The sequence below is a fragment of the Gymnoscopelus braueri genome, assembly GCF_963280865.1.
Source record: "Gymnoscopelus braueri genome assembly, chromosome: 23".
In the NCBI taxonomy this organism is placed as follows: Eukaryota; Metazoa; Chordata; class Actinopteri; order Myctophiformes; family Myctophidae; genus Gymnoscopelus; species Gymnoscopelus braueri.
The window spans coordinates 33,655,058-33,668,378 of NC_137625.1; the positions used below are offsets into that span (position 1 = coordinate 33,655,058).

The window sequence follows — 13,321 nt, forward strand, 5'->3', positions numbered from 1 at the left end:
TGCTATTTTCGGCAAAGAGGTTTGGTGTTGAGGGAAAAAAGAGCAGACCAAGTACAAGTGTTCTAAGTAGTGAGGGTTTAAGTGGTTAACTGTCAGAAAATACACATTAACATGAATCTAACATACACTGATGAGAGTTGCTGTCAAACAAGTCTATGAAGCTATCTATGAAATATATGAAAACGTTTAATCTGCAACACAATGTTATACAATATGTAGTGGGGGGGGGGTCCCTGCTTCATCTCTCTCTCAACTAGGGGGTCCTGGGCCTGAAACACATTGAAGGCTCCTGATTTATGACCTTTTAAATTCACAAAGCTGGAATCGACTGATGAAATTGTTACAGGTATAATGTTTAGGTTTGTTTTCTTTAAAGAAATACTTTGATAGTTTTGAACTCACCAAGTCCCCTGGAATACCCTGAGGGCCCTAAGGATGAAAACAAAGAACAATACTGTAAGATAAATGTAATGAATTCAAATTAAGATAAATGTAATGAATTCAAAATCCTGATGAAATGATGAGATTGAAACGTTAAAAGCAGCAATAAAAAAGTGGGTCTGAAACCAGTGTGTTGATTGTATTTGTTTTATATCATTTGTTGTCCTAGATAAATGTAATAAACCATAACCAAATATAACTTTTCTTCATGAAAGTCATACTGTGTCACTTTTTTCAGTTAAACCCAATGTAATTTTTGATATAATCTTTGACTATAACCAGTCCACATACAGCAAATGTGTTTTTGACAACTTCTGTAAACACTATTAAATACAATTTTAACTCATTCACTGCCTCTGACGTAATTGACGTAATTAACCAATACTGCCACTGACGTTTTTTTTTCTTCAAATTTGACCCAAAGACCAAGGAGATATGATTTTTCGAAGGTCTAGACTCCCATCCACTTCCTTGTTAACTTAAAACTTTAAAATTCTGTATCTCGGCTCCTGAGTACTTTCTTTCTTTCAATGAAAAATCTCTGGCAGTGGGCAAACGCGGCCAGTAATAATTCTGGCAGTGAATGAGTTAATTGCAAGTGTCGGGGGTGGGGAGGGGGCACTGATATTAATGTAATTTAAAGTTAATAAATAGTAATTTTTTTCTTTAATTCTTAACCCTTTTTCTCCACAATTTAGTTGTTATGCCAATTGATTACTCCCCACACACATTTCTGTGTTGTCACTGCTGTTCACCTGTCAGTGAGGAGCCCCCACCGGGAGGATGTGTAGAGCCTTCATCCTACTCTTCCCGCCCCACACTCCCTGCTGACAGGTGCCGCCCCCAGCCCGTAGGAGTACGTGCAATGACTATAATCACCCTCCCCGACCACGGACCAATTGTGTTGCGTATAGACACTCAACAAAGCCGGATGAACCACAGTGGATTCGAACCTACAACATCCTTGGTGGTGGGCAGGCACTTTACCACTGCTCCACCTGAGCGCCTATAAATAAATACAGTTTCTGACGACGTGTTGTTACGTTCCAAAATATCCTTGATTGCTAAAGCTGCAGGGTTCCTTCAGTATAGACCAAATCACCCTGACATCTCCACAACCCAAACAATGTACTTCCGGGTAGAGAAAGCCGGCAGTATCGCATTGGAGCAGTGTTATTCACTAACCTTATATCTGGAAGAACAGGACACATATTGTTATTAATATTGTGATTATAAATATATGATTTTGTCCAAAATATCCACAGGTTGACAGACTAGACATAGCTAATGTTCTGGACACTTTGTTTTATATTGTGTAGTTATCCATAGACATTCTACGCGGAAATACCGCTCTGCGCGTTTGTCAAAAAACATTCTGATCTTGTATATAGACAAACGCTGTAATGCCACAGAGCCTCTGCCTTGGCTAAGCTGTTAAAACTGAGGCGGGCAAGATGAGCTCGTTTTTTCAGGGACCGTGGTCACCCAACGATCTACAGGCAAAGCTTAAACTGGATCACATAATCTCTCCATCTGATTTTAAGAGGCGGATTATGGATACACTGTCTACGTCCTGCTCATGTTTTTAAGATGTATATGGTTATTTGGTCTTGCATTTGTTAGGTTTGTAGTTTTATTGTTATTTTATTTATTGGGGTTGTGTAATTGTTGTACGTTTTTGTCTTGTCCCTTGTATTGTTTTTTTTCTACTGCTTTGGCCTCGTCTTGGCCTCAGGTCTCACCTGAAAATGAGGTCTCGATCCTGGTTACATAGAGCACCAAAGTCTGACGTAATTTACACATCCTACCTGGGTCACGTTTTCTGAATTCCCATGGACGTGTTTAATATTGTGTCATATAAGAACTGTGTTCCAAAAATAAACAAATGAGCATGGCGGTTTGAAGCATCAACTGACAGCGAGACAACGCTAACGTTACCGCCGCCAAATTAATTAAATTGTCGCCAAAAACAGATTAAATATGAGTGACTGGCGAAGCAGAGCCACCTCCCTGACAATAGCGCCGGTATAATTTGTTTATTTTTGGACCACTATTCTTATACGAGACGACTCTAAGATGACCCAATGTTATTCTCCATAGAGAAATTACTTCCGTGACCCAGGGGATGAACGAGTGACGTCAGGACTTACTGTACAAATGTACAGTAATAGACATACTGTACATACCAGTAGGTTTGGCCAAAAATTAGACAGTATGACTTTACATTACCCGTAGGCCTGCAGACCCAGGAGGCCCTCCTCGCCCCGGTCGTCCTGGAAACCCAGGAATGCCGTCTATTCCAGGAGGTCCCTGTCAAAACGTAGAAACAATGATCTGTGTTGGAAAACAATAAAACTATAGGGCAGTGGTTTTTACCAACCTTTTCTGGACCATGCAGGGGCCCACGTAGAAATCTAGATTTTTTTCCGGCCCACCCATCTGACCAGGGTGGTCAGGTGGGTGGTTCAGGCATCTCTGCAGATGCCTGAAGAAGCAAAAGACAACAAGAGCCGCACTATGTAACTTTCTTTTATGAATAAATAGCAATTTTGTCCAATCTGTATGGTAGAGTATGTTAATACAATATAACTTATACAATCTGTATGGTAGAGTATGTTAATACAATATAACTTATACAATCTGTATGGTAGAGTATGTTAATACAATATAACGTATACAATCTGTATGGTAGAGTATGTTAATACAATAGAACTTATACAATCTGTATGGTAGAGTATGTTAATACAATATAACGTACACAATCTGTATGGTAGAGTATGTTAATACAATATAACGTATACAATCTCTATGGTAGAGTATGTTAATACAATAGAACTTATACAATCTGTATGGTAGAGTATGTTAATACAATATAACTTATACAATCTGTATGGTAGAGTATGTTAATACAATATAGCTTATACAATTGGGGTGGTTGTATTTTGTCTCCCTGCTCTTCTATTGAGACATTTAGATCGGGTCAAAGGTCATGTCTCACCTAGACACAGGATCTGACACAAATCTTTATCTGATGGTCAAAATGCAATTTATCCCCTGAGCAAGGTGGCAGGCTCTATTGGCTCAATGGTAAATACAACTACAAATAAAAGTCTGCACTTGCGCAGGAAACCAGGTTCAAATCCGGGGTATAAGAGAAAAGTTACATAGTGCAGTGTGTGTGTGTGTGTGTGTGTGTGTGTGTGTGTGTGTGTGTGTGTGTGTGTGTGTGTGTGTGTGTGTGTGTGTGTGTGTGTGTGTGTGTGTGTGTGTGTGTGTGTGTGTGTGTGTGCGCGCGCGTGCGTGTACTGTATAACATGTGCAGGGGTCCTTACCCTATCTCCCATGTCGCCTTTTGATGAGCTGAAAGGATTAAACTGTCCAGGACTTTGCCTTAATTTCTGCACAGACGAGAGGGAACAACAACATAATTCAAAAAGGATGTCCAGAGGCAAAGTTTACATTCTGTGTTGTATACTATGAAACTATGGAGCTAATGGAAACTACAGCCTTTCTCCTCCTGGAAAAGTTAGCATGCTGAAATAGAAGCCATTGTTCTTGCATTAATAAAAAATTAAAAGTTTGGATCCTATTGAACATTTGTGAGGACCAATTAAACGGAGATAGGTTGAAATTAAATAGCCATAATATTGTTCTGTGATAGATCATTTAGGATTTAGAAGACATTTGTAGAATCCCCCAGAAGCAAAGATTTGAGTTACAAATGTTTGCTTTAAAAACAAGACCAGGAGACCTGGTTCTGCCAGACCCAGAATTAAGTTCTAGTATGATGAGCTTTACTTAATTACATACTTGTGACATAATAATGATGTCATGAATAGTTCGTGACGAAAGGGGACGAAAGGGGGACAGACGTGTGTCCCTTCTATGCCCATGTATGGACAGACTTTTTTTGGGGACAGATTTTTTTTTGGCTGGGGCCGGAGGACAAATGGCCCCTGCCCATGTATGGACGAAACAGGTACAAAGCCTCATGGTACAAAGCCGGACTTCACATCACGTGTCAGCCTGTGTATACCCATGTATGGACGAAAGGGGGACAGACTTTTTTTGGCTGGGGCCGGAGGACAAATGGCCCCTGCCCATGTATGGACGAAACAGATACCCATGTATGGACGAAAGGGGGACAGACTTTTTTGGCTGCGGCCGGAGGACAAATGGCCCCTGCCCATGTATGGACGAAACAGATACAAAGCCTCATGTAAGCCCGACCCCTTGGGTCTGGCAAATATATATCAAAGATTTGAACACATTTTCATGATTTATTTTTTTTGCCAGACCCAAGGGGTCGGGCTTACATGAGGCTTTGTATCTGTTTTCTCCATACATGGGCATGGTCACTTTGTCCCCCGGCCCCAGCCAAAAAAGTCTGTCCCCCTTTCGTCCCCTTTCGTCACGAACTATTCATGACATCGTTATTATGTCACAAAAATGATAAAATGATTTATGCTTTTCAGTTTATAAAGTGGTTTGTAGGTGTGTTACATACTAGGACTTCATTCTGGGTCTGGCAGAACCAGGTCTCCTGGTCTTTTTTTTACAGATCTACAAGCTCATAGCGCGGCACTTGGTGCCACGCTATGAGCTATATTGTGTATCTACATTCATATCTATTTTTGAATAACCAAAGTATAAGATAAGGGTTAAAGTGGTTCAAATCTAAAATGACAGATGCTTTCCCGGTTTTATTGGGTTAATCCAATGAGATCATGTAATGCATTCAAATGACTATTCAGATCATAGTTTTCTCTGTCCCCTCCTAGACGGTTGTAGAATTCTGTACATCATCTAATCATAAATGAACGCCCTACTTGATCATACTACAGCATCACACAAAAGCATCAAAAGTAGCAGATCCACAAGCTCAAAACGCATGTGCGTTTTGAGCTTGTAGATCTGCTACTTTTGATGCTTTTGAATCCTGAAAAGTAACAGTTTTGGACATATTTTCCCGGTACAGAGACGATATTGACCATACCAGCCCTCCGACACCGAAGCCATCCCCCTAGAGAGAGAGAGAGAGAGAGAGAGAGAGAGAGAGAGAGAGAGAGAGAGAGAGAGAGAGAGAGAGAGAGAGAGAGTTTGTGTTTGTAAAATAGTTAAATACTTGGCATGTAATTACATTAATTGAATCTTTAGCAAGGTTAAATAATGACTGACCTGTTCTCCTTTCTGGCCCTGGAGGTGACAAACAAAAGGACACCTCATTAATTGAAGAAGGGAACCCGTTAATTAAATCAAACATTAATCTGTGTTTGAAAAGTTCAGATAAAATGTCAACACAACGTCATGAGCGATGCTTCAACCATGATGTAACTAAGGAATACAAGTTATATGTTGTGTATATATAGACATCTTTGGAAAAAGAAAGGAAGAAAATAATATCAAAATAAAAAATTTAAAATGTTTTAAGGGTAACCGGGAACATTCGCCCCAAAACACGGCCGCCCCCATTTTTTGAGCGGACCGCTCACCTCCCAGTGGCGGACCGCTCACCCCTGCCGGTGCAGTACGTGCGGCCCCGCTTGGTGAGAACAGACTACAGCCCCTAACATTAAGTTAGGAAGTAGTAAGGGCGTTAGGCGTGTTTTGGGGCGACCGTTGTTGTATAAAAACATGAATACAGCGATGGAGGCACGCCGTCTGAAGCGGACTTGAGCCACGATCGAGCTCAGGCGAGCGAGTTGCCGTGCTGAATGTTGCGAAGTAGCCCAAACATCTTTTGATTCTTTTAATTATTAGATTTTCTATCAATTACACACCTGAATTCATGGATATTTGTTTGTTTTTGTTGCATTCCTGAGCCAATAATTTGATGACCGGCAGAGTCTCCAGGAAGTCTCCATCCGGAGACTCCGCCGGTCATCAAATTATTGGCTTAAATCCCCTTGAATTCAAGGCTTCATATGGTGTGTAATTGATAGAAAATATTTTTGGGGTGAACTACTCCTTTAAGTGTTCTAGTAGCGATGATATAATTATGTAGGCTAAAGGGGAGGAGACATAAGGTGGAGGGGTGCACCAACCTTAACACAGTTGGCGGGGCAGGGACCCTGGGGCTCTTCTGGGTCATCGGTGGGGGTATCCAGCTGGGCAGACTAAGAAAACACAGTGTCTTTATTTATGGCCAAAAACACATCTAATTTGCAGATTATACAAAGGCTGATTAAACTTTGAAAATGACCCTAATTTGCATTACACAATATTCTAGCATTGTGAGCAAAAGGTTCAATACAAGTTTTTTAAAGATGGTTACAACTTTAACCACCTATACATTGTTGTATGTCATATAGTGAAAATAGCTCATCTGTCTATACAAGCTCACAACGCAGTGAGCGACACATTTTGAGCTTGTAGTTCTGCTATTTTTGCCTCTGTTTTTTGCAGAATGTGTGCCTAAGTTTGCCTTTGTTTGTGTGGTTTAAATTGAGTGTGTTTTGTGTTTTTTTCCCTACAGTAATACCTCTGCCTCTAGTTTGAATTCAGAGAGAAGCGTCTCACTACAGATGTTATTGATGAATTCTCTCTCTACAGCAGGGAAGTCTTCAAAGGTCTGGGCGTAGAAGATGTTCTTGTAGCTCGTTGTCGGCGATGCTATCTTCTCCAGCTCTTCAAGATCAGCGTTAGCAACTCCAACCGCCAGGACACTGACACCTAAACAAACAATGTTGTTATGTAAAAAAAAAAGTCCAATGTTTGCTGTAATTAATAATAATTTAAAGAGGTGGTGCCATGTTTTTGCACTTTTTCTGTTTTTCATGTGTCTATGAGGTTGATAGAACTTCATTAAGCCCCTGGTGGTGTTTTTATGGTGTTTTATGTCTTCTCTGACTATTTGGAGTTTCTTCCTGGAGGCTGAAACCTTGAGGGTCAAACGTGCCAATAGAGAAACAGCGCTTTAGTGACATCACAAAGCCATACCCTCCCCCTCATTATCATAACACAACAGGTGTGGGCATGAGGAGGAGGAGGGACTAGGACAGGTGGGTGGTGCTAAGGTGGTGGAGGAGGTGCTAAGGTGAGAACCAGGTATACTTAATGAACTGGAGGCATGTCCACATAAAAACAACATTTTAACACTTACTGTACACTTTTTTTTTTTTTGAAAAAAAATCCTTACATAATAATAATACCTTATGATCAGGTTTTAGGGTTGAAAAATATCATGGCACCCCATCTTTAATGATTTAATAACTTACATCATTTAACACCTTCATACTTAAAAAAGAACAAAAAACAAACTTTTTTCTTTATTCAATTTAGAGGGAGCAACTGACCCAGAGCACGTGCGATCCTGGACGGCGGTACCACGTCGTCGATGGCTCTGCCGTCTGTGATCAGGACCAGAACGTGGGCCACATCCTGTCGCATCCCCACGGATTCCTGGAAAAGCTCCTTTAACACATAACTGATGCCCTTCCCTGCAGGAATGGAAGCAGCGGTATCATCATTAAACAAGTAGTCTTTACAGTAGGTTTGTATTATATGTAATATGTGTGTGTGTGTGTGTGTGTGTGTGTGTGTGTGTGTGTGTGTGTGTGTGTGTGTGTGTGTGTGTGTGTGTGTGTGTGTGTGTGTGTGTGTGTGTGTGTCTCAATGGTTCTCAACCTTTGAGTCGGGACCCTCAGGGGGTTCCCCACATGATTTTTGAGGGGTCCCCAGATGACAGTAAAGTGACAATTTAAGGACTTTTAATACCTTTGTAATACCTTGAAAGAATGTTTTAATTAAATTAAATGAAAAAAGACCATATCAAAAGTAATCAACAAACTGGTCAAACATTGTCAAATAATATAGGAAAGAGGCAAAAATTTTGAAAATAGCTGATCTACAAGCTCACAACGCCCAAGGCATCGTGAGCTTGTAGATCGACTATTTTCACATTTTTTAAAACTAAATGCAATATCTCAACTCCCAAGTGCTTGTCAGGGTGGGGGGTCCCCAGTTCAAATTTTGGGGGATCGCAGCCAGTGCTTGTCAGTTACCTGTCCTGGTGTTCCCCCCTCCGTACCGCAGTCCCCTGAGGGCCCTGAGAACAGAGTTCCTGTCCTTGTAGTCCCCCAGATTGAACTCTATGCGAGGGTCATCACTGTAGTGAACCACGGCTATCTGAGAGCGGAGGAGATGGAGGTCAGAACTCATCATAACCCACAAACACATTCAATAGATTCTTTCACTTACACACTAATGCTAACATTCACAAACACAAAAAAGTGCTTTTCCATGAAATTCAGACAAGACATATTTATAATCACAGACATGAAGCTGATAAAGTGAGTAAGTCCAGCGGTTTGCAAGACTAGCCCACGAAATAAAACAATCTCCCCCTTTCCTTTGCCGTGGCAGAGATAACAATGAAAATAGAACAAAAAATAACCCTAACCCCCTAAACCCTAAGGTAAGTGGGGAACATATAGCCTGGGATCCAGCCTGATTCACTACCTTCGGCGGAGTCTTTGTTTTTTCTCACTTCGCTTCTCAGTCTGGTCAAAACGAGTCTATTTGACTCGTTTTGCAGAACTACACTGGAACTACATATGTTACGTAGTAACGTAGGTAACGTCGTTGCTGATTGGATGTTGTTCCAACGAATCACGAATCACAACGATCACACTGGTGTTTTTGTCCCTCCCTGCACCACAGACCAATCAGAAGCCACGGGTCGTTCTCAGCCGTATGGCATGTCCCGCCTCCCTTGGAGATAGGAGCCATTCCAGACTGAGAAGCGAAGTGAGAAAAGAAATCCGCCGAACGTAGTGAATCAGGCTGGATCCCAGGCTAGGGAACATAGAACCCGGGGAACATAGGGATGACCCCAAAATGCTAGTACTGTACCTGTGTACCATGAGGACCGATGAAGGGGAAATAAGTGGAAACCCGGAAGATAAAGTCTTTTATCTTCATAAAGTTATTGACACCGATGCTGGAAGACTCATCCACCAGGAACACAATGTCTGCCTTGGCTTTACCGCACACTGTCAACACACACACACAGCAGACGCTCTTAATCCAGAGCAATTTACAGTAAGCAAGGTAAACATGAGGTAATACACCGAATGCAGAGAAATAGTCATCTAGGATCAAAAACTCATCAGTCTAAACGGTATAATATCAACACAGGCATGCACACGCACGCGCGCACACACAGTAAACAAATACACACAAACACACACAAACAATGCGTTGATAGGGTATAAAATAAATAAACACCCATAAACTATTTGTTGAACTTGGTACTAATCACTTGAACCCTAGCGTCCCTATTTTTTGGCTATCATTAAACAATAATAGCCTATACTATACTATACTATACTATACTATACTATACTATACTATACTATACTATACTATACTATACTATACTATACTATACTATACTATACCTAATACTACAAGCTTTTAGATCAGCTATTCTAAACAAAGATATTTGGTGTAGAGGAGGTTAAAAATGTGTGGGGCCTAGTAAAGAGCCTTGGGGGACTCGGTCAGCTAGTGTTTAACACCTTTACCGCCGGGCCCGTAGTTCTACGGGCCGTTAAATCCAACGGTTAAGCGCCGAGCCCGTAGTCCTACGGGCTGCGGTCTTTTCGCGCATGCGCGGTCCGGGTGCACTTTCGGAATTTTTTTGATCCACTTCCGTTTCCGGTTTGATGACAGGAAATAGAATTATTTGGGATCCGGTTTCGACGATCACGCCCGCTCCCATTCTACAGACGAAACTGAAACTCAATTCTCTTCCTGTAGTTTTTTCTCCTCGCATTTCACTGTTTAACGTAATCCGCTCTAACTACAGTCATGGAAGTCCGTTTGACACGCGGTCTTCACTGGGAGATACAGGGAGATCTCGCGGATGTAAACAGACCGTTCACGGCTCAATCTTAAGGATTTTAACAAGATCTATGGCGACATGAAAAAAACAAAAAAACAACAAAAACACCTTGGCACTGGTGAGTACATTATGAGATTAACCTCTGGCGGTGGATGTGTTAAAGGACGACTTCACCCATTTCCAAACCTATCTTCATATAATTGGTCCTCACTAATGCTCATTACACTGTGGTACCATTTGTGTCTACTCACTCTGTGTCTCAGAGGAGGGCTGTGGACAGTTCAGAAACCTGCCTACCAGTGATATCATCGATGGGGAATCCAAGCTAATAGAAACCGCAGGCTTTCTATTCCTGGAAAGTTAGCATGCTATAATGAAGCCATTGTTGATGCTTTAATACAAATCGAAATAATATGTTTTAAATCTTGTCTAAGAATATTTTAAAAAGCCTAATGATGATGTCACTGGTAGGCGGGTTTCTGAAGTGTCCAAAGCCCTCCTCTGAGACACAGACCAAGTAGATTAGATTTTTTACCATATTTATAATGAGCATTAGTGAGGACCAATTATATGAAAATAGGTTGAAAATGGGTGAGGTCGTCCTTTAAGTGGTTAAAGGGATATTTCACTTTCAAACATGTTTGAAAGTGCAAGATACAAGATTGGTGTTGTTAAAGTTGTAAAAAATAAATACAAAAATAGCCAATCTACATCGTTGTGAGCTTGTAGATCGGCTATTTTCAAATAGCAGATGTAACATGAGCTCAAGTGGTAAAAACGTGTCGCTTCTATTGAGCTTTTTTTCATAGACCCGGTCGCTTGTTTCTCTCGCAAAAAAATATCTGGCAACACTGACCTGGGCCTGGGGGTGACGTGGTGGTCGCTGTGTTCACAGTCCTCTGACTGCTGGCCGTAGAGATCACCTGTCCAGTGGTGGTGGTGACCGCAGACGTTTTACTGACGTTAACTTTAGGTTTGCTGGGTGGCTTCTTGGTGGTGAGGGTCTTACTGGGGGGTGCGAGGGTACTGGTCTTACTGGGGGGTGTCTTGGTGGTGGTGGGGGTCTTGGTCTTTGACGTGGGGGTGATGGGAGACGGGTCGGGCGCTGATGTGGCCGGGATGTCCGGGACCCGAACCAGTGGACGGTTCTTAGACACTTAAAGAGACACAAAAAGCCACGGTACAGATATGTAAAAACTTGCTTTTAAATGGCATTGAGAAATTATTATTTAGCCCATTAAAAAACGAATCTTCTAAATCCTTCTAAAGAGTTTTCTGAAAAACGTATTGTTGCTATATCAGTGCTCAAACTTTTCATGTCAAGGACCCCCAAAATTGTATATGTATTTGGCCGCCACCCCCATATCAAAGTATTTTGTTCCAGGGATTCCCCAGGAGCAAAGATTTGAGTAAAACATTTTTGCTTTAAAAATATATATATTCAAAAATGTGCACACATTTTCATGCCGAAAATAGCCGATCTAGAAGCTCACAACACGTCGCGCTGCGATGCGCTGTGAGCTATTTTCGGCATGCAGCTAAGTGTAAATCAGATTACGCCAAAATACATGTTAGTCGACTAAATCAACTGTAGATTTAGTCGACTAAAATCGACTGGTATTTAGTGAACTAAAACTAGTCTACAACTTTTAGATGACAAAAACTAAACTGAATTTTATTCAAAAAGACTATGACTAAAACTAGTTTTCTGTCAAAATGAACACATGCATCAAAGACTTGTTGAAACACGTGGTCTTACGTATCCTCTGATAGAGGGTGGTGATGGGTCCCTCCATCTCTCCGTACAGAGGTCTGATGGTGAAGATGTAGGTTCTGCCGTACAGAAGATCAACCATCTTAAAGGAGGTGACGCCGGGCCCCAGAGTCTCTGTTTTAGTCTCCAACTCTGAAAAACAAATACATGATGTAAAAACAGCAAGTACGTATTTGTGTTGAGGTGATGATTGTTGTATTTGCAGCTTGTTTGCAGCTTCTTTATTAATAAAGAATTTTACACATTTTATTAGTAAAATGATGATAAATGGTGCCTTTAAATAACGCTTTACAACGTGCATTACATTCACCCCAATCTGGGAACCCATTCGATATATTTAAAAACAAAAAACGAATGGGTGCCTCCTTTTTTGTGTAGAAACAGGAATTTGGTTTGGCCCCTCCCCTTTCTTATTCCACTTCCTCCCGAGTGCTTCTGTGTTTATTCCTACTAACAACAACACTACATGTGTAAGGCAGTGGTGCAGAATCTGTCTTTTTGTCTTTCTTTTTATTCGTTTTGTTTTAGAACAAGCAGGTCATCTTGGTCAGTACAGTACAATAGAATGATTACATGTCAGGTGTTTTTAACACTCATTATGTTACGGCTATTCAGTCTAAAAAAAGAGGGATCCTATATTAAAGCAGCATCATCATTTACAAAGTTCTCAGTCTGTTTCTCCTCGGTGGCAAAGTCCATGGCAGTTTGCCAACAGATATTCCATTGATTCACTTCTAATCCCAAAAGCACGATGAACGGGTCTCCAAATACAGCAGAACATTTTTAAAATATAATGCAATAAAATACAAGACATAAAAGATACAATCTTGTATATAATATAATAAAAGTGGTGCAGAGTCTTGAGAGATTACATTCACCCATTCACACACACATTCAGACGATTGATAAAATCATGTCTGTGTGCGGACTGCTGTCGAGCTGAACATGTGACAAAACGCCTGTCCATGTCGATTTCTCACAGGACACAGCACTTTGTCCATGTCAATTCACCCCCCCCCCCAAAGCTGCACCTCCGCCACTCTGCCGTCGTCTGACGGTCAAAGCCACGCGTGTTTTAATGATTGACGTGTGTCATGCATGGGGCTTATACAAAGACCCAGGGCTTTTGTAAGAACAGGTAAAAATCTAATCTCCCCTGCTGAGATCCATTTAGAATGAGGAGTGGACAGCAGGATTGTAAAAGAAAAGGTCATTCAGTCGCTGCAATTGTGCATTCATACAAAAAATGTTCAAAAAAC

The 13,321-nt window shown here is 41.2% G+C and overlaps 1 protein-coding gene across 1 annotated transcript in view; it reads right to left on the minus strand.

Annotated features, from left to right (window-relative positions):
- col7a1l (collagen type VII alpha 1-like) overlaps positions 1 to 13,321 on the minus strand; it is a 161,194-nt gene that overhangs the window by 100,033 nt on the left and 47,840 nt on the right. The window contains exons 20-31 of the mRNA XM_080421195.1: positions 12,048 to 12,194; positions 11,145 to 11,444; positions 9,295 to 9,434; positions 8,445 to 8,568; positions 7,737 to 7,880; positions 6,923 to 7,113; positions 6,486 to 6,557; positions 5,620 to 5,637; positions 5,438 to 5,464; positions 3,774 to 3,839; positions 2,671 to 2,751; positions 403 to 429 (exon numbers count right to left, since the gene is read on the minus strand). Coding sequence (XP_080277321.1) covers positions 403 to 429; positions 2,671 to 2,751; positions 3,774 to 3,839; positions 5,438 to 5,464; positions 5,620 to 5,637; positions 6,486 to 6,557; positions 6,923 to 7,113; positions 7,737 to 7,880; positions 8,445 to 8,568; positions 9,295 to 9,434; positions 11,145 to 11,444; positions 12,048 to 12,194 — 1,337 coding nt within the window. The remainder of the gene's footprint in view (positions 1 to 402; positions 430 to 2,670; positions 2,752 to 3,773; positions 3,840 to 5,437; positions 5,465 to 5,619; positions 5,638 to 6,485; positions 6,558 to 6,922; positions 7,114 to 7,736; positions 7,881 to 8,444; positions 8,569 to 9,294; positions 9,435 to 11,144; positions 11,445 to 12,047; positions 12,195 to 13,321) is intronic.